Source organism: Bombyx mori, chromosome 21 (assembly GCF_030269925.1).
Source record: "Bombyx mori chromosome 21, ASM3026992v2".
Lineage (NCBI taxonomy): Eukaryota > Metazoa > Arthropoda > Insecta > Lepidoptera > Bombycidae > Bombyx > Bombyx mori.
In genome coordinates, this window is record NC_085127.1 from 6,262,407 (window position 1) to 6,285,592 (window position 23,186).

General features: G+C 34.1%; 2 protein-coding genes across 3 annotated transcripts; both read right to left on the reverse strand.

Annotated features, from left to right (window-relative positions):
• Window positions 1-4,269: 4,269 nt before the first annotated feature.
• On the reverse strand, window positions 4,270-14,394 carry Mek (MAP kinse-ERK kinase). Of its 2 annotated transcripts, none has more exons than XM_012693302.4 (9): window positions 14,179-14,394; window positions 13,497-13,651; window positions 12,851-13,020; window positions 12,316-12,591; window positions 11,429-11,622; window positions 11,153-11,317; window positions 10,302-10,469; window positions 9,279-9,434; window positions 4,270-7,641 (listed from the first exon to the last, which is right to left on the reverse strand). In XM_012693302.4, the coding sequence occupies exons 2-8, from the start codon at window positions 13,613-13,615 to the stop codon at window positions 9,315-9,317; spliced, it is 1,212 nt and encodes a 403-aa protein (XP_012548756.1). In that variant the 5' UTR covers window positions 13,616-13,651; window positions 14,179-14,394; the 3' UTR covers window positions 4,270-7,641; window positions 9,279-9,314.
• A 1,903-nt stretch (window positions 14,395-16,297) lies between these two features.
• Window positions 16,298-22,522, reverse strand: LOC101739324 (chromatin assembly factor 1 subunit A). Its single transcript, XM_038018440.2, has 6 exons — window positions 21,323-22,522; window positions 20,437-20,644; window positions 19,534-19,998; window positions 18,094-18,272; window positions 17,513-17,674; window positions 16,298-17,066 (listed from the first exon to the last, which is right to left on the reverse strand). The coding sequence occupies exons 1-6, from the start codon at window positions 22,322-22,324 to the stop codon at window positions 16,599-16,601; spliced, it is 2,484 nt and encodes an 827-aa protein (XP_037874368.1). The 5' UTR covers window positions 22,325-22,522; the 3' UTR covers window positions 16,298-16,598.
• Window positions 22,523-23,186: the final 664 nt, after the last annotated feature.

Below are 23,186 nucleotides of genomic sequence, written 5' to 3' on the forward strand. Positions count from 1 at the left end.
CTCATTTATGCCATTCGCTTTGACTCAATTTACGCTTGGCCTGTTAAACTGCCAACCCAAACTAATTTAGAAGATTATTGGATTAGACTGAGTTAATAATTCTATTTTAATAACTTATATATATCGTTTAAACGTAGTACAACTCTGTGAGTTTTTCGTTTCCTATCCGGCTTTGGATTCCAGATCGGGTCTTAAATCCAATTCACTTTTAAACTGTTGCTTTCATTCGACATTGTAGATTCTAGAATTTACTAAGCAACGAAAAATGTTAAAGATTAACATACATAATAATATATGAATCCGTGCTGTAGGTTCTATCGTGTTATATATTAGTGTGAATGCAAAAGTAAGTTTGCTAGGCTTTCCAGTGTTAACTATTAAGCTGATCATCATAAAATTTTGCTAACACCTAATCTGGGAGTACAACAAAGTACGTAAGGCATTACAGAGATTTTCTGCATTAATACAAGTGAAACCGTTGGTAAAAAGTAATTTACTAATTATAGTCATTTACACAAATTTGATTATTTTTTAAATGTTGGTTTTTATTTATTCGTGAGATTTATTCCACGCCAGCGCAACGAATTGTTTTTTCGGCTTGTCGTCTAAATTTACCAAAAGTCGAGCGAAAATTCGGAGGTTAGAATTTTCCCTTTCGATAACAGTCCAGTGAACTTTCGATTCGAATCCAAATTTGTGTCTAAATTAGAAACGAGTTTCTCATTCGTATCATAATCGTAACAATATTTTAATGAAGTAACTTTTCGGATGCTCGGAATTAAAATAAACCTTTGAAACGAGCGTTATAAATAACATTTGCGTTTCAACATTGGTAATTAGCGATGTTTTTGATACTATATATTCTCTTAAGTTATTAGGAAATTATTATTTCATTTTATTATGGATTATTTTATTTCCCGCGTGAAAACAGTTTTAATATTGAGTTTAACTGCCAAGAGTTATCTTGTAAAAAAAATTATTATGTTCTGAAGACGTATTCGCGAATCCTTTCGCGTTGCAATCAATGTGTAATCAAAATGTCGTAGATTCTATGCAGCACCGCTCTTACTAGAGCTGATATTAGCAGGTTCTCTCAGGTTGAGCCCGTGAGCCTGCTTCTACTACGCTTGTTTCTTTTCTTTACATCCCTTTTACTTAATATAGCTGAGACTATTTGTATGTATCGTAATAAATATTTTGCAAACAATGAAAAGTGATGAATTTTTATTTGTTTATTACCCGTTGCCTTACACCCACTTCACGCACATCAATCGGATACGTTATAGAACAAAATGTAACAAAGTATTTTGTTATATTCTCGCGAATTGTAGACATCTTTAAACTACCTTTACGATTTAACCTCGCATTTGTGACTGTCACTATATCTAGTGAAAAGTTAATTGATTTAAGGGACATTTCGCTTAAGACGCAACATTTATCTTTGTAATTAAAGATCCGTTTTATTTGGTATTGGTATCAACAAACAATACGTTTTTAATTGAACGTCAATCAAGCTTACCCCGTTAAAATAGCTAAAGAAGTTATGATATATTTTTTTCCAAATTTTAAACTTTTCATGGCTCTCCTGTGAGTAAAGTTGCAAAAATGTCACTTAAACAGTCGCCTTTCACCCCTGGATATTATTTTTGATGTTTGCGATACTTTACAGTAGTCGTGGTCTTTCGTGACCACGAAAACTGTAAAGTATTTAATTAAAATACATTTTGGTGATTGATCGATCGCATTCTCTCAGCGGCCGCAGAGTAATTACGATTTTGTCAACGTTGCAATACGAGACTCGATTCACATCGTAAGCCAACAGTAGCTATGGTACTAATGTTTGGTGAAATTTCTATCAGGACTCATTAAGAAACCATTACGGATGCGAAACTCGACCCCTGTTTCTTCTTTTCTAAAAGAAAGCGAAAAGAAAACTTGGCGGTATGCAAATGTTAAGGCTGATGACTTTGCGCCCCTTAATTCTTTTGGGTTGTTTTGACTTTTTTCTCTCGGGGCCAATCAAGGAAAAACTCTTTGAGTAGATAATGCTCCCAACTTTATATCGTTGTGACGGTTTTGCGGAAAAATGTATTTTCTAAATTTACAAAATTCTGCTAACCATAAAAATATGCATACTTGATTGGTAAAAGGTTATTCACTTTAAAATTTACTTTAATGCTTAGATTACCTCGTGAAGGGTCTGTCTATCTGTAAAGTACTTAATTACTGGACCCCGTCGACATATCACTACGTGAGCGCAGCATTGAAACATGAGTTCGAAGTTCCAATTGTACTGTAAAACCCACCACCCCTCAAAGCGGATCGCATGACTGCTTCGCGACAAACGTGACACCCACCAGGGTTGACACCGGACCTCACAGAGATCCGTCTATGCTGGTGTAATACTCAGAGAACGCTGCAATCCATTTTCCGTTGATTCTCTTAATCTCTTAATGAATGAAAGCGGACCATTTATTTACCATGTTATACATATATATTATATGTCCTAAATGTAGGAGAGCTTATAGGAAAATCAGATTTCGTTTGATTTAACAACATGAAGCAAATAAAACCTACCAAAGTATAGTTCGTAAATAAACAAACCGCATACAAGAATAGGTTTATGCAACAAAGACCCAAATTAAATTAGAAAAAAAAACCGAATTTAAAGAACTTAAATATGGAATGAGGGTTTTAGGTTAACGAAAACATACTTTTTTTTCGTTTTATAATTATAAATATAAGCCAACATCGGAGCTTCCAAATTGTAAAACCTGTCATTTCAAGAAAACTTGCATACCACTCTATACTCTATAAATCTATTTTTAGTTCAAGTCATTCGGATTGTCGAAGTGTGACCGTACTATGTTAGAGCTAAGTTAAAATCACTCAAAGATCTTCCCTTTGCACTAATAAAACACTCAAATATTACGTCTATTTTTAAAAGTTATTCCTAATCAAATTTAAGCAATCGGGTTGTCCATCATTTTCGTTTGAAGAAAATATAGGTAGTACAGATAAAATGTCCTGCCTCTTTTTGATAATCATGAAATAAAATTGCACACGATTAAATCAAAAATACTCCAGTAAGTACAAAGTATACAAAGCACTGTGACGGTTTCTCCAACTAGGTCAATCGATGCCAGATCCGCGGAGGCACTGATTATAATAACAATATTGGCCAAATCAAAACTTTTCCTATTTCCCGACAACTCGCGCCCACTTTATATCGTGTGAACTCGATCGACTTTAGTACGCCAATCGTATTATCATAAGGAAAAAGAGAAATTTTGATCTGAAAAATGATAGGGGCCGTAATATAAATTCCAAATATCGAATAGACATTTACGTGGCTTCTATGGGTTCGGTGACTAATTACGAACAGCCCGGTAATCGTTCTCGTCGAACCCGTCGCTTGCGACGAAGGGCTCGGCGAGTAAATTAACCCATAGACACAGCCCACTGAGTTTCTCGCTGGATATTCTCAGTGGGTCGCGTTTCCGTGGTAGATTCTGCGGAGCACGGTTCTTGATAGGGTTCGTGTTAGCAACATCGTCAGGTTTGAGCCCCGTGAGCTCACCTACTGGTCACCCCGGCGACGCTGACATGGTCTTATTAGACCGTCAGCTTAGGTAGAAAAAAAAACGAACATAATAATATGGTTCGTGAGCTTGTTCACCAAATTGGTAAAATAAAAAAATACATCACAGCAGCTGTCCCATCCTTTGAGTCACCAATTGAGACTGCGCCCTCGTGTTGGCAGCGGCATTTACGTTATGATATCAATGGGCTCCAGTATCCATTTTAAATCAAGTGGGGTTCAGTCATCATCAGTTCAACAAAGACTGTTATGGTGAGCCCGTCTGGACTTACTCACCGATCCTCTAAATATTACACAAAGCTATATTACTGCGGATCGTGCTTCCTTCACGCTGCCAACTCTTTCATGTTGAAACTTGTCCTTGACAAAAATCTTAGGTAATTTTAACACAAAAACAATCAGAAAATGATGAAGATTCCTTTCAACATAAAAAAATTTCAAGATCTATTAATTACGTTTCACTCATAAAATTAACAATCTTTCAAACCAAGGGTCCGCGGACCGCCAAACTGTATTTCATTTTAATGCGCTAAGGGCTCCCCGGTCGTCACTCTTAGCGCCCTCCATTCAAAGCGCTAATTACAACTTCAATTAAATTTTTCATTACGCTTAATTGCAAACATTACAGCTCTCCGCTAATATTAGGGAAAATAAATAAAACAACCCCGTTAATTTAACATTTATTTTGTACATACGCGTACTCATCGATACTAAAGAAGCTTATAATAAAGAGTTCGCGTTGAACGATATACACAAAACAAGATAATTTAAAAAATATAGATTAAACGCCCAACACTATGTATTCATGTAGCTAGAATTCTGTTTACTGGTCTTAGCGCAACTTTAGCCAATAACAATGTTAACGGGACGTTGACAGGGTGTCAGACGTTAAACACTAATTAGCCGTAAAAGTTTTCTTTCGGTTTTGGAAACAAAAAAACAAACGTGTGGCACTCGGGGACTGCCGCGGTTAAGCTATTGCATAGCATTTTTTATCAACTTATGCAATTATAATTAGACAATGATAATTTAATATTAAAACAATAATAAAACAAGACCACGCTATATTAAACATTAATAAAAGCAAAACATTAACTGTCCCCTTCACACTCATAAGCTAGACCGCGCGAGAGATGGGCAGACTTTTCATGATGGGCATACAGTGTGACGTCACGCCACGCTCTTATTCATCAACACTACACAAGCGCAACGTGTGAATGTGTTGAACGCGAGCTACATGGTAGGCGGAGTGAGGGGTGTTAGGTTTTTTTCGTTACGGAATTTCATGATTCGGTCGTCGCGCTCAAGGCCTGCGATAAAAGCTATGCAATAGCTTAAAAAAACTGAACTTTAAAATCATTTATCTTCAAATTTAAGATTTAACGTATTTTTCGTGTCGTCATTATTAGATAGAAAATTATTATGCACCCATTGAGCGTTTAAGAGATCGTACATAATTTTTAAAATACAATATAATTATAGATTATTTATAATACAAAAATGTGTGCATCAAAAATAACGATTATAACTAAACAAAATAAAAGCGAATAACAATGGTTGTGTATTTTTAAATTAATCACCTAAAAATACAGTCTTTATAATATTACAAAATATCATGAAATAATTTCAAGGTATGTGTTCATTAAAAGGTATATATTTATGATATAACCTAATAGATTTTTTTTCTGTCTATACTTTGGAATCATAAATTACGTTGCGTCCAAAGACAATCACATTACGTCCTAAAATGTTTGGAATAGCAAATTACACAACCTCACGTAATAAGCAAATCATATGACTTAATCTTCATCACGTTAAATATAAATCCTATCTAAATAACACATTTAATACGTAATATTTTTGTATGATTTTTTCTTTAAAAATTATAAGCACCTAATGTAACAATAATAATACTTAAATATAAATATAAATGCTGAACAACGAAAGGCAAAACACTTCACAAAAAAAATGCAATATGCATACGTGGCCCATTTATATTTTGATAAAATTCATCTAATCTACTTGATTTTAAGGTTCATAAATATGTATTTAAAAGAATTTTCTTTACTTCGACGATAAGGTTGTTTCTAGTGCTTGTCTAATGGTTTTCAATCAGAAAACATAATATACAAGACCCATTGCAGTAAATAAATGTATATACATATATTTCAATTTGACGTATAATATTACTTAAAGGATATCCTTTATATATATTATCAATACTTCAACTAAAACTTATTGTAAATGAGACCACATTTTAATCCCATTAAACGAGACAGCCGTTACGGTGACGACTGGGCAAATCATATCGACCATTAAGCGAAGGACATTAACACATGCGGGATACAAACTCAAATCGAGCGGGTAATGTTAGTGAGCAGGATGTATTAAGCAAGCTCTCTGTGTATAGTATATTTCAAACCCTTGAACGTGTACTATATATACTTTTAGTTTTGTATAGATACGTCCAACATAGATTTAATTTTTTTCTCTATTGCTAAGTCATATTTCTAATTCATTAAAGTAAATGAACCATGAATGGAAATCTAATTGACGCGTTAAGTTTTTTTTCAACTGAAAATAAATTTCTATTCGATTTCAAAACTATCTTGAATATTTAAGACGTATCTATACTTTGAATTTTTAATGCGCGTGCATTATACGCAGTATATACAGAACCTTGTGCTTTCGAATACAATTTCTATTCATTCATTCATTCGTTCGTTCAATACAGCGTATAAATAAGATATTACGGTGTCTATCTATCTACACTCGGTGCAAGGAATAGAGCGGGTAAAAAAAATATAAGGACCGACTAAAACGAAGCGTTTCAAAACAAGAAAAAAAAATCAAACCGATAAAGTGCAACACGTCAAATATTATCTCTACGAATATATTTTTTTTTTATAATTTTTTTTCATTATTTTAATATATTTTTCACGTGTATTCTAAAAATGCAATTCTATTTTACAAAGATGACGTCGAGTCTTGGAACGCTCCCACAACCGCATCGATGCAGTTGTTTGAGTATTCCAAAGCTCCGGACTTGCCTCGAGCGAGGCAATCCTATTAACTATTCGAATAACGTTTACCAGCTGACATGAATTACGCACTTTCAGCAAAGAAAAATATGTCAAAACACTACAAACATTTTTTTTTTCGACTTGCGACTAGTGAAATCAACTCTACTCGACCATTTATCGATTAGTTGTTTTTTTTTTTTTAATTGCATAATACCTCGATTAGTTCGTCCACGAATTCGCTATTTTTTTTAAGTTACCCCTATCTATCAGACACCTTGTTACGATGGTTACGTTTCGATACTTCAAATCTTTCACTACTTTCACGCAATCATATAGTTTGTATATGAAAAGGAAAGTCATAACTCCGAAGCGCGGTCGGCTCGACAGTATTCTGACTCTCAAAACTGTATCTCGTACAGTTTCGACACCAAAACCCGCCTCGGCGATCGTACCGTTTCGATTACGCTCCGTACCCGTAGTGCTGTAACACTTACTTTCTTGTCGATAATTCCTACGAAAGTTTTTACCTTAAGTTATAGCCAATTTCTAATAAATTAAATTTATTTAAATTTTGATAATTCGATGACATACATATATCACGAACAATACTAGTGTTTCGTGATGCAATGTGAATTTCTTTAACACTCCGAGACATGATTTTAAGACCCGATATTTTTTTAGGATTTATAAAATTTTCTATTTTTTTTAATTAAACAATAAAACATCAAAAATGATTTCCATTATAGGACACTAAAACCTTTATTACGTTGTGTCAACGCCGATTTTAAAGGGATGTATAAAATGAATAACGTGTACATACAAATCGGGCCTTTATCACGTCTCCATAAGTTATATATTCGTTTGTAGTGAGGTTGAATGTGGTCGCGTGTGTTGCGGTCCGGACAATGGTACCTAGAGTTGACGTACAGTGAACTGTCATCGGGTGGTCTCAGGGCATCTACTCGCCAACGTCCTCACTGATCGTGTCGCTCGCTTTCTCTTGGGAAATGTTTTGACCTACGGACAACAAAACAAAATATAGGGATGACTGGGAATACATTTCGAAAAAGCGGCACAACACGAAAACCCTTTCATCGTAGCCGCCGGTAACTACATTTCCGATCCTGCAAACCAAATGGTAAACAGTCGACGTCGCCCTAAACACGACATTTCGGATCCTCCCGATCCCTAACGGTGCTTTTAGGTACCCCAAGCACCGGTCATCGTTCTCGGCGAGCCCGTCGTTTGCGACGAAGGGTTCGACGAGTAAATTAACACACTGACACAGCCCACTGAGTTTTTCGCCGGATCTTCGAAGAGGGTCGCATTTCCGATCCGGTGGTAGATTCTGCGAAGAACTGCTCTTGCTAGGGTTAGTGTTAGCAACGTCGTCAGGTTTGAGCCCCGTGAGCTCATCTACTAATTCGGTGAATCTAGAATAACCCCTGGAGGTAAGGGGCCATCCATAAAGTACGTCACACGTTAATGGGGAGGGGGGGTATCACCGAAGTGAGACATCGTGTGACAAGGGGCATGGGGGGTCAATACTTTTGTGACGTCACGTGTTAAAATTTAAAATACTAAAACGCAAAGTTTGTATGTGAATTAAAAATTTTAAAAATTTACAAACTTGATCTATATTTATTAATAATTTAGCATTCTCGCTATGCGATAATCTCTCATGCAACGTCATTTAACTTCTAGAGCGGCGTTGTAATGCAAGTGAGACACTCAAATTAGGATGTTCCTGACGTTCAAATTCAGAACGAAAATGAAGTGCCTGATTTACCAGTAATAGCTGATATAAAAGAATGGATCCAAAGTCCATGGACACTCGATAATTAAGTTTTTTATCTTTAATTAATATAATTAATCGTTTATTATTTTCTAACTAGTCGTTTGTTTTTTCGGTTTTATGAAATGTTGGACTTTATGTTGATTTTATTAGATTATTATTTAATAAAAATAAGTAAAAAATGAAAATAGCTGTTTTCTCTCGATTATTTTTAAATACATACATAAATTTAAAAAATGTGTGACGTCACATCAGGAGGGGGGGGTTATAAAAATGTGACAACCTGTGACAAGGAGGGGGGGAGGGGTTCAAAAGTCCTAAAATTCGTGTGACGTACTTTATGGATGGCCCCTAACAAGGACAGGTAGGAAATAAAAAAAACTCAGAATAGAGAAAAATAGACTTATATACCGGAACGCGAGTAGTGACTTTATATGATTTGATGATTAAGCGTTTAGTATTTATGAAAATGCTGTGTGAAATAAGTGTGTAAAAATTGAACAAATCGCTAGACGTGACTTCTCAGATTCCTCAAGAAATATACCATTGAATAATAATAATATCACTATTATATCAGAGCTCATTTCATTTTCGTTTTTCGCCTGTGACTTTCGCTACAGAAAACACTTCACTCCATTCAGTGAAGCAGCTCATTAGCTACGTGATGTTTCTAGTCCAAATGGATTCTTCACTGAACGGAGATCCTACATGAAATTTAATTAAAACATACATGATATAACCAAATAAAATCAAATGGGACTCTATTATCTGTTAAGATAAAAAAATCAATTTAATTTCTTAAGCTGATTAAATTTTTTCAATTTATTTGTTATGTACATTTTATCTCGATTTCACATACCCTTTTTCGCTGATGAAAGTATGCACTTCTTGCAGCTTATGAAGAAAAAGGAGACACGTTGGAGTTCGGCGTGGAAGGCATTAGGTCCATGGTCTTGCACACCCATCCAGCGATGTCCACCTTCTCGGCTTCCGCCTTCCGGATCCACTCGTGATTCTAGTCAATTATACACATAATTACAAATTAAGTACTAGTACAGTACAAGTAATTATCAACGAGTACAAGTAATTAAGTACAAATGAAGTAAGTAATTGAGGGAAATAGAGACTAGAGTTTGTAGTAGAGTAGAGTAGAATAGGTACAAATCCTGTTGTTAGATTTAACTTTGTTGAACTGAAAATGACTTTTATTTAGTGTTTAAGAATATTAAATAGTTTAGTTTAGTCATCAAAATTTTGTAACTCATTAAAGATATTAGAAAGTTAATTACCTAAAGCCAGCCCTATCGAAAAACTCTATTGTCCCTCATACGTAATCTGATTCACACCAAAGCCAAGCCAAATCGGGTTAAGCAAATTTTTTTCAGTTTTTGTGTATATCTTGTAATTTTTAATCTCAATTTTATTGGTATTACCCTAAGAAAAACCATTGAAAATTTGTGTTGGATTTGGAAAGGGTCCCGATTTTGCCCAATCTACTTACGATGTTTGATTTACTGCAGATATGAGTGAATTGGCTGTCAACTTACATGATATTAAATGGTTACCGGCGCCCATAGACATCACACCGCCACCCAGCTTCAGACATGAGGTGGAAAGTCTCATTTCTATTGTATAACAGCTGGTCCACCCTTCAAACTGTTCTAATTGCTTCGCAGCAGATATAGGCAGGTTGTAGGACCCAATCGGTGCACAAGTAAATGTGAATTACTCAAAGAACATTTTTCTCTTCATTTTATCCTCTGGTAAATCCCTAAGTCGCCATTCACGACACCCACGGAAGTGAGAGGTTCATTTTGGTATTATGAGCTGATAAATGCTGATAATAATAATGTTATTTTAAAATAAAATAAAATATGTTTACCATTAAAGTCTTCAAGTCCGCTCTCTCATCAGGATTTTTCTTGAGACAGCGATCCACGAAATCTTTAAATTCATCAGAGAAGATGCCAGATGGAAGCTTCGGTGGTGGTTCATTAACTATGTAATCTAAGAGCTCGAATATGGCCATCGGACGCGGTGAATTCGGCGCCTGTTAAACATTCAACTATGTGTACAATGTTCTTTTTAGTTTTTACACTGTCATTTGTTAAGTACTATAAATATTAAGTCCTCAACCAATATGGAATATTTCTGTATAGTTAATATCATGAACACTTTGATGACATTAATTGAAAGTCGCTCAGCAGTTACGAATCAGTATGGGTGAACATTAGACAAACCTAAATGTTGAAAATTAATGAAACAGATCAAGTGATTTGCTGTGGTAGATTAAAAAATTGCTTTTACAATATTACTCCTTGTATGTATATTGTGAGATATATACACTGCAAAAGCAGAGAAAGAAAACTCTCTTTATCACAATTATTAGAAAAGCTTTTTTTTTTATTGCTTAGATAGGTGGACGAGCTCACAGCCCAGCTGGTGTAAAGTGATTACCGAAGCCCATAGACATCTACAACTTAAATGCCGCCACCCACCTTGAGATATGAGTTCTAAGGTCTCAGTATATTTACAAACTCTGCCCCACCCTTCAAATCGAAATGCATTACTACTTCATTGGAGGGTGGTGGTACCTACCCACCCGTGCGAACTCACAAGAGGTCCTACCACCAGTAAATGCATTGTATGCATTGCAAAATATTGGAAGCATGTTTTAATACTAAAGCCGTACATGTCTGCCAGTGGTGCTAGTTAATCATAATTAAAATTTACCTGGCCCGGTGAGTGGTCCTCATTCTGCCCACCAAATATAGCTGCCAATGTTTTAGCGTCAGGAGGTGGAATTGGATACATTCCAATGGCCATTTCGACTAGAGACAAACCCAACGACCAGATATCTGACTGCACTGAGTAATGAGTGCCTTGCAGACGCTCCGGCTGTGTAAAAAAGAATCAATATTGAATTTTAAACATTTGATTCTATTTTTCATTGATGTTCTGGTCAAATTTGAATTTAAATTTTTAGAAAAAAAATCGAATTCAACTCACTGACATATAGCTCCTGGTACCAACAAAAGAATTAGCCATTGAATCTATCAGCTGCCCCGAAACACCGAAATCACAGATCTTAATCTCGCCATTGCTGTTAACAAGTATATTCGATGGCTTCACGTCACGGTGCATGATGGCGTGCTTATCGCGAAGGTAGCTCAAACCTTTGAGAACTGCTGATGTGATTGTTCCTAAGAGTTCACAATATTATTCTAGGGTTATTCTAATTCTTCTATTAAGGTCTATTCTAATCATTGGTTATAGAAATATACAAAAGTTAGTATATATTAATGTGCAAGCTGATCACTGAAGCATTCATATCGACACTTGAAAGGCAAACGTGACTAAGCGACAATGCGTTAACTTTACAGTAGACTAATTTAAAATTGAAATACCTGAAAAAAATTCTATTTTAACGAGTCTAGCTGTAGGATTGAAATGATTTTAATAGACCTAGAAATATATTTTTTTTGCGCATCGAATATGGTATTTGCGTATCATTTATGAACAAATCAGTTATTGTCACTTAGTCACGTTTGCCTTTCAAGCGTCTATATGGTTCCAATAGAGCTCAAGCAAGCTGCTGTGTACCAACACTGCTGATTTTTTTTAGAATACCCTCAACTAACAATAAGTGGTTTAAGATTAGCTTAAAGAAAAATCAACAGTTAATATATTCTTGTAGCATTCTAGCAGAATAGGTAATTTAGCAACATTAATAAACAGATATGTGGCACCAACCTTTCAACTACAACTAATGACATATGCAATGGAATATTGCAACAAAGATACAAAATAATACAAATAGATGATTTGTATTAACATGTAAGAATTTCTAGCGATTAATTATTAATTTGATGTAGCATAGATCAATTAAACGTTACCTAAAATAGATTCAGGAATTCTTCCCGCCTTCTTCAATATAAGATCCAATGACCCTCCATCCATGTATTCCATGCATATAGAGATCTCGCCATCACTATAGAATGCTCCATAGAAGCCAACTATATGTGCAAAGTTACATTCATGAAGTACTTTTAACTCTCTGATTATCTGCTTTTTTATAGCCGGTTTCACTTCGAGATGAATCAACTTGCGTGCCATGATGAGTCCGGTAGATTTGTGACGAACTTTCATTACAACTCCACCGTTGCCTTGGCCTGAAATTTTATAATAATTAAAAGTCACTAACAATGTATATAATTAGTAATTCTTTTATATAGTTTAGTTATTCTTATTTTTCAATTACATTTTTTACTTTTCCTGAAATTACCAATTATAGGGTAAGTTTAATTAAGCATTTAAAGGTCATCACCAAGTTAAACTTTGAAGTTGTCAGTAAAGTAATTTAAAAATAGCAGAAAATTAAAATACTCACTAGTACAAATATTATTTTAGATACTTTATAAAATCACTAACCTAATTCACCAAGCTTCTCAAAGTCATCATCACTCAGCTCTCCAATCTTCTCTTTCTGACAGAGGAATACTTCTATCCTGCGCCTCTGAGTATCATCCATCTCAATTTGCTCCAGTCTCTCAGTTAAAGCCTCTATACTTGTCTTTGACTTGCCTGCTAACCCTTGCCGCCTACAACAATTTTACAGTAACATAAAAAATTTCAATGTAAATATATATGCTTATATATATTATTAAGAAGCTAGAAATGCAGTATATACTTGGTGCCATTCCATTTATATGGAGGACCATAATATCATTGTTGTGATGTTCATTGGCTATATTTATCACTATATAAAGAGGTAGGCTATGAATTTGGTCACCTGCCTAAGCAATTAACAAATAAAAACTGATAAACTGTTTAACTCTTGTAATGTAAAGCATTAGAAATGTTGGAAATAATAAAATGAAAATAATAAATACGAAAATAAACCATAACAAGTGTTTTAATGATATCTGAGAATCAAAAATTTAACTTCTATAATTATAATAATGAATTTCTTAATAATTTTAGGTTTGATAATAATACTTTACTGCTGTAAAGATTATTAAAATCCCTATTTAATAACTTCAACCTCATAACGAAGTTTCATTATTTATATACTTACTCATTTGCAGTAGCAGATTTGAGCTGTGGTGTCATGTTAGATGGCGTGGCAGCTGGGTTTGTGTCTATTGACCCTGGTGGAAGGGTCAAATTCAGTTTGTTCTTTGACATCTTACTCATTTTGATTTTTTAGATCTTCCCTCATCCATGAAGTATCTACAACAGTTGATTTATTATTAAATAAGAGGGTTTAATTTTTTTGAGGTTTTTGGAAATTTAATGACAAGTTCTAAGTTTCTTGCCAGTGTAAGCCAGCTATGCCTGCGTCTTTAAGTTTTGTGAAGACATTTTTGTTTTGGTAAATAAGCTATTTCAGGTCCTAGGTTATCTCGAAAGTGTTAAAAAAGAAAAACACTATTTTCCCCTTAAATATAATCTACTGTCTATATACTGTAATGTATCTGTACTATTGGTTTCTGATAAAAAAAACAATGTTTTTGTTGTTTGGATTATTCATTTTCTTGAGTAAAATTTTTGGTTAGAGTGCCTAATTATGATACTAATGATTAATATTTAAAATCTATTAATACTTAAACAAAAAGGATGTAGCAAGGAGCCATTATGAATTGAATTCAATTATTATATTCAAACGAAGTTTTTCTTAATTTTAAATGGAAATTTCATCGAACACCGCAAAATTTATGAACAACAAAAAGCGTTGTAAGAAAAAACAAGATTCATACTCATCAAATACCCATTTGTCAAGGCATTATTTTATAACGTTCACACAGCAACGGTATTTCTTACAAAAAAATTGAAACACAAACAAAACTACTCAAAAAGAGTCCCAAACCCAGCAATTAATGTCGGAAAAAACCTTAACTGAAAAGAAAATGTAAATCGAATATTCGTCACTCGCAAATTTTTTGCCGTAAGTAGATATGACATTTTTTTGATTCGTCTTTTGGATAGGCAAAGAGAATGTGACCCAAACAGCTTAACTACTCTTTTGAAACAAAACCTGAAGTTATAAAAAAAAAATAGAACTAGATTCTATAATTTACCGAGAAACCAAGTTGAGCAAATTTTTTTTTCAGACTACTACTCGCAAAAAATTCAAATCTAACAAGTAATAATAAAAATTATCTAATCACCAAAATATTGATAATAATAATAAATGATTTATGTTCGGAATTCTCATATCTTTTTTTCTTTCTTCAACAAACAAAAATTTAAGTAAAGGTTAAGGTAGGTATGTACAAAACAATGAACAAGAATATTGATGTTATGTCATAAATCGAAATATAATCGATTTCTTCCAGGCAACTTTATAGGAAGTTAATTTATTTCATAAAAATGATAGTGGTTATCTACGTTGCAAGTAGTACTATAGAAATACGTTGTGATCTATATGAGCTCCAGTAACTCTCTGAGCTGCTTTGCTTGTTATGCTCTCCAAGTTCTGAGCTGCTTTGCTCGTTTATGCAATTAAAAAATCAAACATAAATCATGAGAAAAAATAAAAATTGAAAAATACTATTAGATTGGAATAAGAATATTAAAATTCATTGACATGCTGCTTTAAGATATTCTTCGTCTTTTATGTATGGCAATTGGCTTCTTGCGATACCATTGTTGCCAATGTCCAGTTTATAAAAATCTTCAATTATTAAATACCTACCTTCAATTATAAAATAAATAATTAGAAAATTTGAAATTTTCTGTTATATCAAAAACTAGCAGCCCGCTCCGGCTTCGCTCGGATCTTTAGCAAAAATTTCAACGACGTTGTTTTACTTTTTTATATAAAAGAACACTTATTGTGGCATAACTATAATAGTTAGACATATGCTGTCGCGACACTTTTTGTAAATAATAATATGTTCTACAAAGTCGTAGTACATTATTTTATTCTGTCATCAATAGTTTTCGCAGGGCACGCAATGTAGTATGGATCCCAAATTTTTTTCAAAAAAGATTATAGCCTATGTCACTCGGGAATAGTGTAGCTTCCAAACAGTGAAAGAATTTTTCAAATCGGTTCAGTAGTTTTGGAGCCTATTCGATACAAACAAACAAACAAACAAATCTTTCCTCTTTATAATATTAGTATAGAAGTATAGATAATGGAGCGAAATGAGATTTAATTTAGTTTATTCATTTGAGACTGTAATCAATTGAGATGAAATTAAATGAAACGAGATGAGATGAAATAAAGGATCAGTAAGATTATGGTTATTTACTGAGACTTCAGTGGACTTTTAAGAACTTATGAAGCCACGTCCAACGGCTGTTTAATTTTTCCAAATTTGTGTATTTTAAGATGCCAAACAGTAAATAATGTACTATTATTACACGTTTAAACCTGAAGAAACACTAAATTAACAAAACTATTCAGACAGCTTTGCTCATATTCCCGCAAAAATACCTAAAGCAATTCAGTGTAATGAAGAGTGAAGTAATGTGGTTCAAAGTCCAACAGCCACTAGAGAGTATCTTCAACATAGTTTTCTGTTGAAACTATCGATCAACTTCATTCATATTGTGTAGTGGCATTTTAAAAGGACACTACTTATTATTCACAGATTAATTTACTAGTTATTTATACCTTTAACCCTTATTGTATGTTCCCACTTTGACACAAGATTGATATCTCAACCCGGAACAGATATATCAATCACTGTTCTGTACATTGTGTTTAGTATACCCCTATGAATAAATAGACTTATTATTTATTCATAGGTATACCCTAATTAACTAAATTAAATATAAACAATCTAACATCACAGCTATGTGATGATTATTCTATTTATCTTTCTTTTATAATTTCTATATCAGGATGAAAACAAAAAAAGTACAATATTAAGAAATGGGTTTATAATAATGTTGAAATAAAATTAGAACCTAGGCAATACATTAAAATAAAATCAAGCTTATTTATTTACAGAAATCACCTAATGCTGCTTGTTAATGTAACTAGCTCTAATACTAAAATAATATGCTCAAATATTTAAATATTGTTCAATTACAAATGAAATATCATATTAAATTTACTATTCAATAAAATAATACAAATGAATCATTTGCATCATATGGTCAAACATTGAAGCATTAAGCAATCAAGAGTTTTCAATTTTCTATTATATTTCAGAAAAGTGAAAACTCATGAAGACTTTAATTTAGTTAAAAACATATTTATGCCAGGCTGATTCTTTTTTTCGGGACCAATCTTTTTGTTTTCAACTTTAGGCGATTTTCCTTCTTTTTCCTCTGATTTGGGCTTTTTCTTTTTTTCAGATTTATTGTTTTGTTCACTGTTTTCAGAATTAACAGGTTTCTTTTTCTTAACTCTTTTTTTCTCTTGTTCGTCAGGTTCACTCGAAGGTTGTAAGAAAGGCGTTGGATCATCAATAACCATGGCTAGTTTCGAGAAGTAATTCCATAAAGCGTCAACGCATTTACTAGGCTTACCACCATCACTACTTTCCCAAAGTGGGCCATACATGCGTGGTTTCAGTTTTTCGGTTGGTTTCTTCATTTCAGTTTCAAATTCATCCTCTAAATGTTTGAGCCTCGCCTTCTGTGTTTCAGGGGACAGTGATAGTACGTCATCATCTTCCATAGTTGCTTCCTATGAATATTTTAAAGAATATATTAAAGTCCAATTAGATAAATAGTAAACAGGTTACTTTTACTTAAATAGTAATCAAGACTCATCTCCAACATATCAAAATTGGGACGGCCTACTTCGAAACATGAGGTTGAAGTATGAACAAAATTGGAATACTGGAATACTTATTGGAAAATTACTTTAAACAGGATTTGATATCGATATATGGTGCCATTTAATTTGCTATTTATATTTCTGATATCCAGGAGCGAGGGAACATGATGGAGATTCTTCCTTTAGTGGAATAAATGACCATGATTGGTTTTCTGTAGAAAATAGCAACAGGGTTGAATCAACACTACATATTAAATTTTTGTTTTGTTGTGTCTGAGTAAATTCTAATTTTAAAAGATATACGTTTTTAATATTTGAAGCTTAATACTAATATTAGGGTAATTAATACAAACCTCATCACTAAGATATCCGTGCGGTACAAACACTTCATTATCTACTTCATACTCATCGCCATCTTGCTCGTCATCACTACCAACAGCACTACCATCAATGCTTTCACCCTCCTGTTCTTCTTCCCATTCCTCATCACTATCGACTTCGTAGTCAAGTTGTTTCTGAAATACCCGATTCGATTGTTGTACTTATTTATTTCTTCTTTTATCCTAACTACAGCTAGTGATGTCAAGGGGTTATACTAGCTTTACTTAATAAGTAGGCGAGTTTTGATCACATCTGCCCTAGCAACTTTTCCTAGTGGTAGGAAGTTTTGTGAACACGAATGGAAAAAGAAACCACCGCCCTGCCAATTTCTGCCGTGAAGCAATAATGCGTTTCGATTTTGAAGGCTGAGGCAGCCATTGTACTGTAAAAACTGAAACCTTAGAACTAATGATTCAAGGAGGGTGGCGGCATTTACGTTGTAGATGTTTATGGGCTCCTTTAACAACTTAACACCAGGTGGACCGTGAGCTCGTCCACCGATCAAAGCAATAAATAAAAGGAAAGAGACATACATACAATGTCAAATGATTACCTCATCCTGTCCAAATGGCTTTCTAGGTTTGACAAATGTGGTTTTCTTTCTCCATGTTCCCCAATATGGAGGCCGTCGGTTTTCATGGAAGCTTAATAGTTTAGGTCTAAGCTTTTCACGAGGTGCTTGGTCGCAAGCTACAATTTCATCTTCTGCATCTATTGGTGGCAGTTCATCTTCTGTAAAAAAATATCAATGTATATTCATTTTGTTGTAAATATTTATTATGATGTTCGTTATTGGCAGTAGTGGTCTTTTTTTTTTCGGGCCCGGGGCCGAGCCTCCTACGACGTCCCTGCGCCTAGGGGGCGCGCGGGGTATGTGGGACTTGACGATCTGCAAGGTGTTGGGAGCAGACCGCGGGCCCAAGGAATTTTAGGGCCCCACCCACTAATCGACTCCCCTGCACTCTTACACCCGACGTCCGATTTCCGTCCGGGGTCGCCCCGTGACCATCACCGGGAGGAGACTGCCTCCTTGGCTATAGTGGTCTGGAACAACCCTATATTATCTCTCCCAGTTCATGTAGTACAAAGTGACTAATTCGCTAAGTGATTTTGCTACATTGTTCATTCTATGAATTTTTTACTAGCATGTTGTAATCGTTAACTGGCATCTACTGGTGATAGGATGTGTTGGAAGCCCACAAGGGCAAGTGCTGTTGTCTTCTTTATTTTTGCAGCAAAACAGTCATGTGTTCCAAATTAAAGGGCAAGTAGATCCATTATGCAATACAATTGATACTTCGATCTCATGTCACAAGGTGGGTGGTGGCAGTATCATCATTATGGCTATGAGCTCCAATAACCACTTCACACTGTGGGGGATCGAATCCATTCACATATACATAAAAAAAAGAAGCATGTACGATTCGTGACTGAGTCTTTCTCAGTTCCACCAGAATGAGTGGACAAGCTAAGACTCGGCCAGGAGTAGAATTTAATAGCACTAGCACTGCCGAAACACCTTTGAAGAATGTCTTACAGTTGATGAGCAGCTCCTCTACAAGTGCACTTACTACCTTATTAGAATAGCTGTGCCAAAAATTAAAACTTATCTTTTTTCCCTTATCGAACCTTTGGCTATGGGGCTATTGCATTTACGCGCGCCTAACTAGAAGGGTAGGCGAGATGAGATTATTTACTTGCACTAGGCCTAGCAATAATGTCACACTAAATCTACCTCCAGATCAGAATCATGACCCACTGAGCAAATGACTGGATTGTGTCTAAGGGCTAGATTGCAAGTTGAATTCTTCAGTAAGAAAAGTGACCGTTGTTTGAGAAGCCCAAAAGTACTGATACTGGATTGGGAGAATCCAATAAGTTGTGCTTAGGACAATGGTGGTTTTACGTTACCCTGTAGTCCGTGTCGGTTTTGTAATTAGAGGCGGCAACGAGGACTATAGTGTCGCGCCGCTTTTTCGAAGAAATAACTTACCAATAATCATAACATCATCGTCTTTGTCACTTAGAGGCCAGGTCTTGCCAGTAGAAAGAGGTTTACTGTTTCCATCCTTAAGGCATTTAAGATATAGTTCATGTTCTTTGCACTTCTGTTCCTTAATAAAATTGTCCAACTGATGTCTCTTATCATCACTCAATTCAGCTCTAGTTGTAGGTGCTAATCTCATGTCTAATTTTAAAGTAAAACTAGATAGCATATTATTTTTACTGATTGAACCAACTGTGGCTTGGTCTTTATCCGACTTTTGTTTTGGAACAAAAAAATTGACAAATGCTTCAACAGTCTTTTTCTTTTTGAGTTCTTGTTCTTGTTTTTCTAATTCTAAAGCCTCTTGTTTTTTTCTCTTCTCTTCCTCCTTTGCCTCTTTTTCCTTTCTTTTCTGTTCTTCTTTCTCTTCTTTTTCTTTCCTTTTCTGCTCCTCTTTTTCATCCCTTATTTCTGGAAGTTAATTATATAAATGAATTGCTGTTCGTTAGTCTCGCTAAAACTTGAGAATGGCTGGATCGATTTGGCTAATTTTGATTTTGAATTATTCGTGGAAGTCCAGAGAAGGTTTAAAAGGTGAATAAATATGAAAATGCTCAGAATTATATAAGAACAAACAATTTTGTTTTTCCTTTGATGTGTCCCCCGTGGGACAGATTCTTTTTGTTTGTTTTAAGTTTATTTTATACAAAAGTTTAGGTCTTTTATTTATCAATTGAGGTCTGTCACTACGAAGTCTGCTGGGTCAGCTAGTAATGAATAAAGATATAAATATACCTCATTTTTGTATAAACTTTACTAATGTTCAAAAACGAATAAGTAACTCAAAACATGGACTTTGACCCTTTGATGTGATTTGATAATGTGTCTTAGATTATATTTTATATTTACTTTTTTCAAGCTCTTTTTGTTTTTCTTTCTCTTCCTTTTCTTTTCGCCTCTGTTCCTCTTTTTCCTCCTTTTCCTTTTTTCTCATATCTTCTTTCTCTTGTTTTTGTCTGGCTCTCTCATCTTTCTCTTGCTGTCTTTTTTTCTCCCTTTCCTGTTTTTCTTTCTCTCTCTCTTCTTTCTTTTTGGCAGATTCTAATTTTTTCTGTAACTGTTATGGAAAAAGGATATAATAATGTTCTACACAGTATAAATGCAAGTCTAGATAATTTAAAGGATAAGACCTATGTACAGGTCTATTTGGGTATAACGTAAATTAAGTAAGTAAAAATAAACAAAATTCGCATGATTTTGTTCATTTCCAATTTATAAACATTTATATCACTGTATAACTGGATAATGTTCACTATTATATCTATTGGCCTCTGAAACCACTCAACATCGATTGAACCTTGCACTTGTCTACCCATCTAGAGAAATAAAAATAATATTAAATTATATACAATGATAATTAAATATTACTCTAGATGCAACAATATGTTTGTTAGTGTGTTTTTCTTTCACAACAAACATTTTTATGAGACATTTTCGGGTTTCAGTGACAGACTAAAAATAAATAAAAAATTATATTTCAGCTTTACATGAAATTTAGTCCTAAAGAAAAAACAAATACAATGAGACTATGTGTTGAAACAAATTATTAAGGCAAGCAGCAGAGAAACAGGGTATGGTCATAAGCTAAACTAATAATTATCAAGTAAGACAATTTTTTATCTTAATTGTAGAAGTTTCTCCCTCATCTATGACTCAATACATCAAGCTTATAATGCAGTAACATAATATTAAAAAGATATAAAGGTTTGTTATTTTAATTCAGTTTCAAACTTACTTGTTTAGGTGTTAAATTCTTTCTACCAGACATAGAGTCATTCAAAGATTCATCAGCCTGACTGTTTGTTACTGATGAACTCCTGCTATGTTTTGGTGATGTAGGATCTGAAGAGAGAGATTCATTCAAACTGGATACTGGAGACTTCTTAGCATCGTTACTTTGAGCTATTCTTGTTGCACTCCGGCTGCTCCTTTTTGGTGTTACATTATTCTCTTTTTGAATTTCAGCTGAAGCTTTTTCAGCAATCTTGTCTCTATCATCAGAAGCTTCTTCTAGTTCATCTGAAGATATACTTTCTCTATCTTTTTCATTCCTTTTTTTTAATGGATTCTCTTTTTGTGACTTTTGGTATTCAGCAGACTTTTCAATTTGTTCAATTTTATTAGATTTAGATTCTCTTGGAGATTTCCGGCCATTTGCTTTTGGCTCAATATCAGCTTCTAGTTTCATTTTAGTATCAAATTGATCACTAGAGTCCTCCAATATAACAATTTCGTTATCTGTAACTCTTGAAGTACTGTTACTTAAAATTGTCATGTCTACATTTTTTTCTGGACTATCCACTGGTTCATCAACATTCATTTTATCTTCATCGCTCTTTTCATCTGTGTCATTCTGATCATTTTTGGGTAGGTCTGTTGAATTCTTTTTTTTTATTTGCTTTCTTTTGGCACTGTTCAATTTTTGTTTTTTCTTCCAAGCAACATCAACCAATTTAACGTACGGGTTTACAATTTTGTCATCGCTTAACATTTTTTTCGAGTCTTTACTTTCATCGTCGCTTATTATGACCAGCTCTTGAACATCATTTTCTTTCGATATTTTTCCTATTTTTGTAACTGTTTCGGTATCAGAATTCGAAAGCTTTCTTTTCCTAGTCGGCGGCGACTTGGGTTTAGGGGAAATATCACTTATTAGTTTGAAAGGAAGACGAGCTTGTTTTAGCTTTTTTTTCGATGGAGTCACATCAGTTTCATCGAGGGGTTTGTTTGCTTTCATTTTATAAAGTTTATTAACCAACAAATCACAACATGAACCACTATAATTTGAATTTATTAACAATTTAATAGTTGTACTTATCTTTATAATATTTCAATAGTTTTAATTACACATTCTACTCAACTATGTATTCAACAACACGATGAACTTTTGACAGCTGATGAAATACGCGGGAGTTCTAAACACGTTCTAAAACCTGAATCACAGTTTTATTTTATCATAAACACTATGATGTAAGATCGGAAAGTTTTACTTTGTTATTCCTTAAGTTTGATATCCAAACCATGATTAAACTCTTTTACTCTCAGAGATAAGCTGGTTTTGTTCTGGTGATTTAAGGACGAAGATATAATATTCAATTTCTTAAATTAAGTATTACTTTCTGTTTTAGGTAAATACCTATAGTTTTTTAACGCACTTAGTGATTTTTTATTTTTAAAATTCGTCCGATCCACAGGCAAAGAAGTCATAGTCCATACAGCTAAATCTTTTACAAAAACCCTTACGTCTGTTGTAGGAAAAGTTAAATGCAACGGAATTTAGTGTTGGTCAAGTGCGGAATTCGTTTTATAGGTCAGGAAAGTTAGACATAATAATATGTATTCTGAATGGACCATTAGAGAATAAAAAAATTATAAGCTCGAAGCTCGTGTCTATGAAGTAATCTTTGTTTTTTTATTGCGTAGGTGAGTGGACGAGCTCACAGCCCACTTGGTGTTAAGTGGTTACTAGAGCCCATAGACATCTATAACGTAAATGCGCCACCCACCTAGAGATATAAATTCTAAAGTCTCAGTATAGTTACAACGTTTACCCCACCCTTCAACCGAAACGCATTACTGCTTCACGGCAGAAATAAGCG

What these genes read in the sequence shown, in the direction of transcription:
- LOC101739324 (XM_038018440.2), bottom strand. Translation starts at nt 22,324, where the DNA reads ATGAAAGCAAACAAACCCCTCGATGAAACTGATGTGACTCCATCGAAA. An exon ending in AGAATTTAACACCTAAACAA is followed by an intron (nt 20,645 to 21,322) that starts GTAAGTTTGAAA and finishes TTTCCATAACAG; the next exon opens with TTACAGAAAAAATTAGAATC. An exon ending in AGCCATTTGGACAGGATGAG is followed by an intron (nt 17,675 to 18,093) that starts GTAATCATTTGA and finishes CGGGTATTTCAG; the next exon opens with AAACAACTTGACTACGAAGT.
- Mek (XM_012693302.4), bottom strand. Translation starts at nt 13,615, where the DNA reads ATGAGTAAGATGTCAAAGAACAAACTGAATTTGACCCTTCCACCAGGG. An exon ending in TGAGAAGCTTGGTGAATTAG is followed by an intron (nt 12,592 to 12,850) that starts GTTAGTGATTTT and finishes ATAAAATTTCAG; the next exon opens with GCCAAGGCAACGGTGGAGTT. An exon ending in GTACCAGGAGCTATATGTCA is followed by an intron (nt 11,318 to 11,428) that starts GTGAGTTGAATT and finishes TTTTTTACACAG; the next exon opens with CCGGAGCGTCTGCAAGGCAC.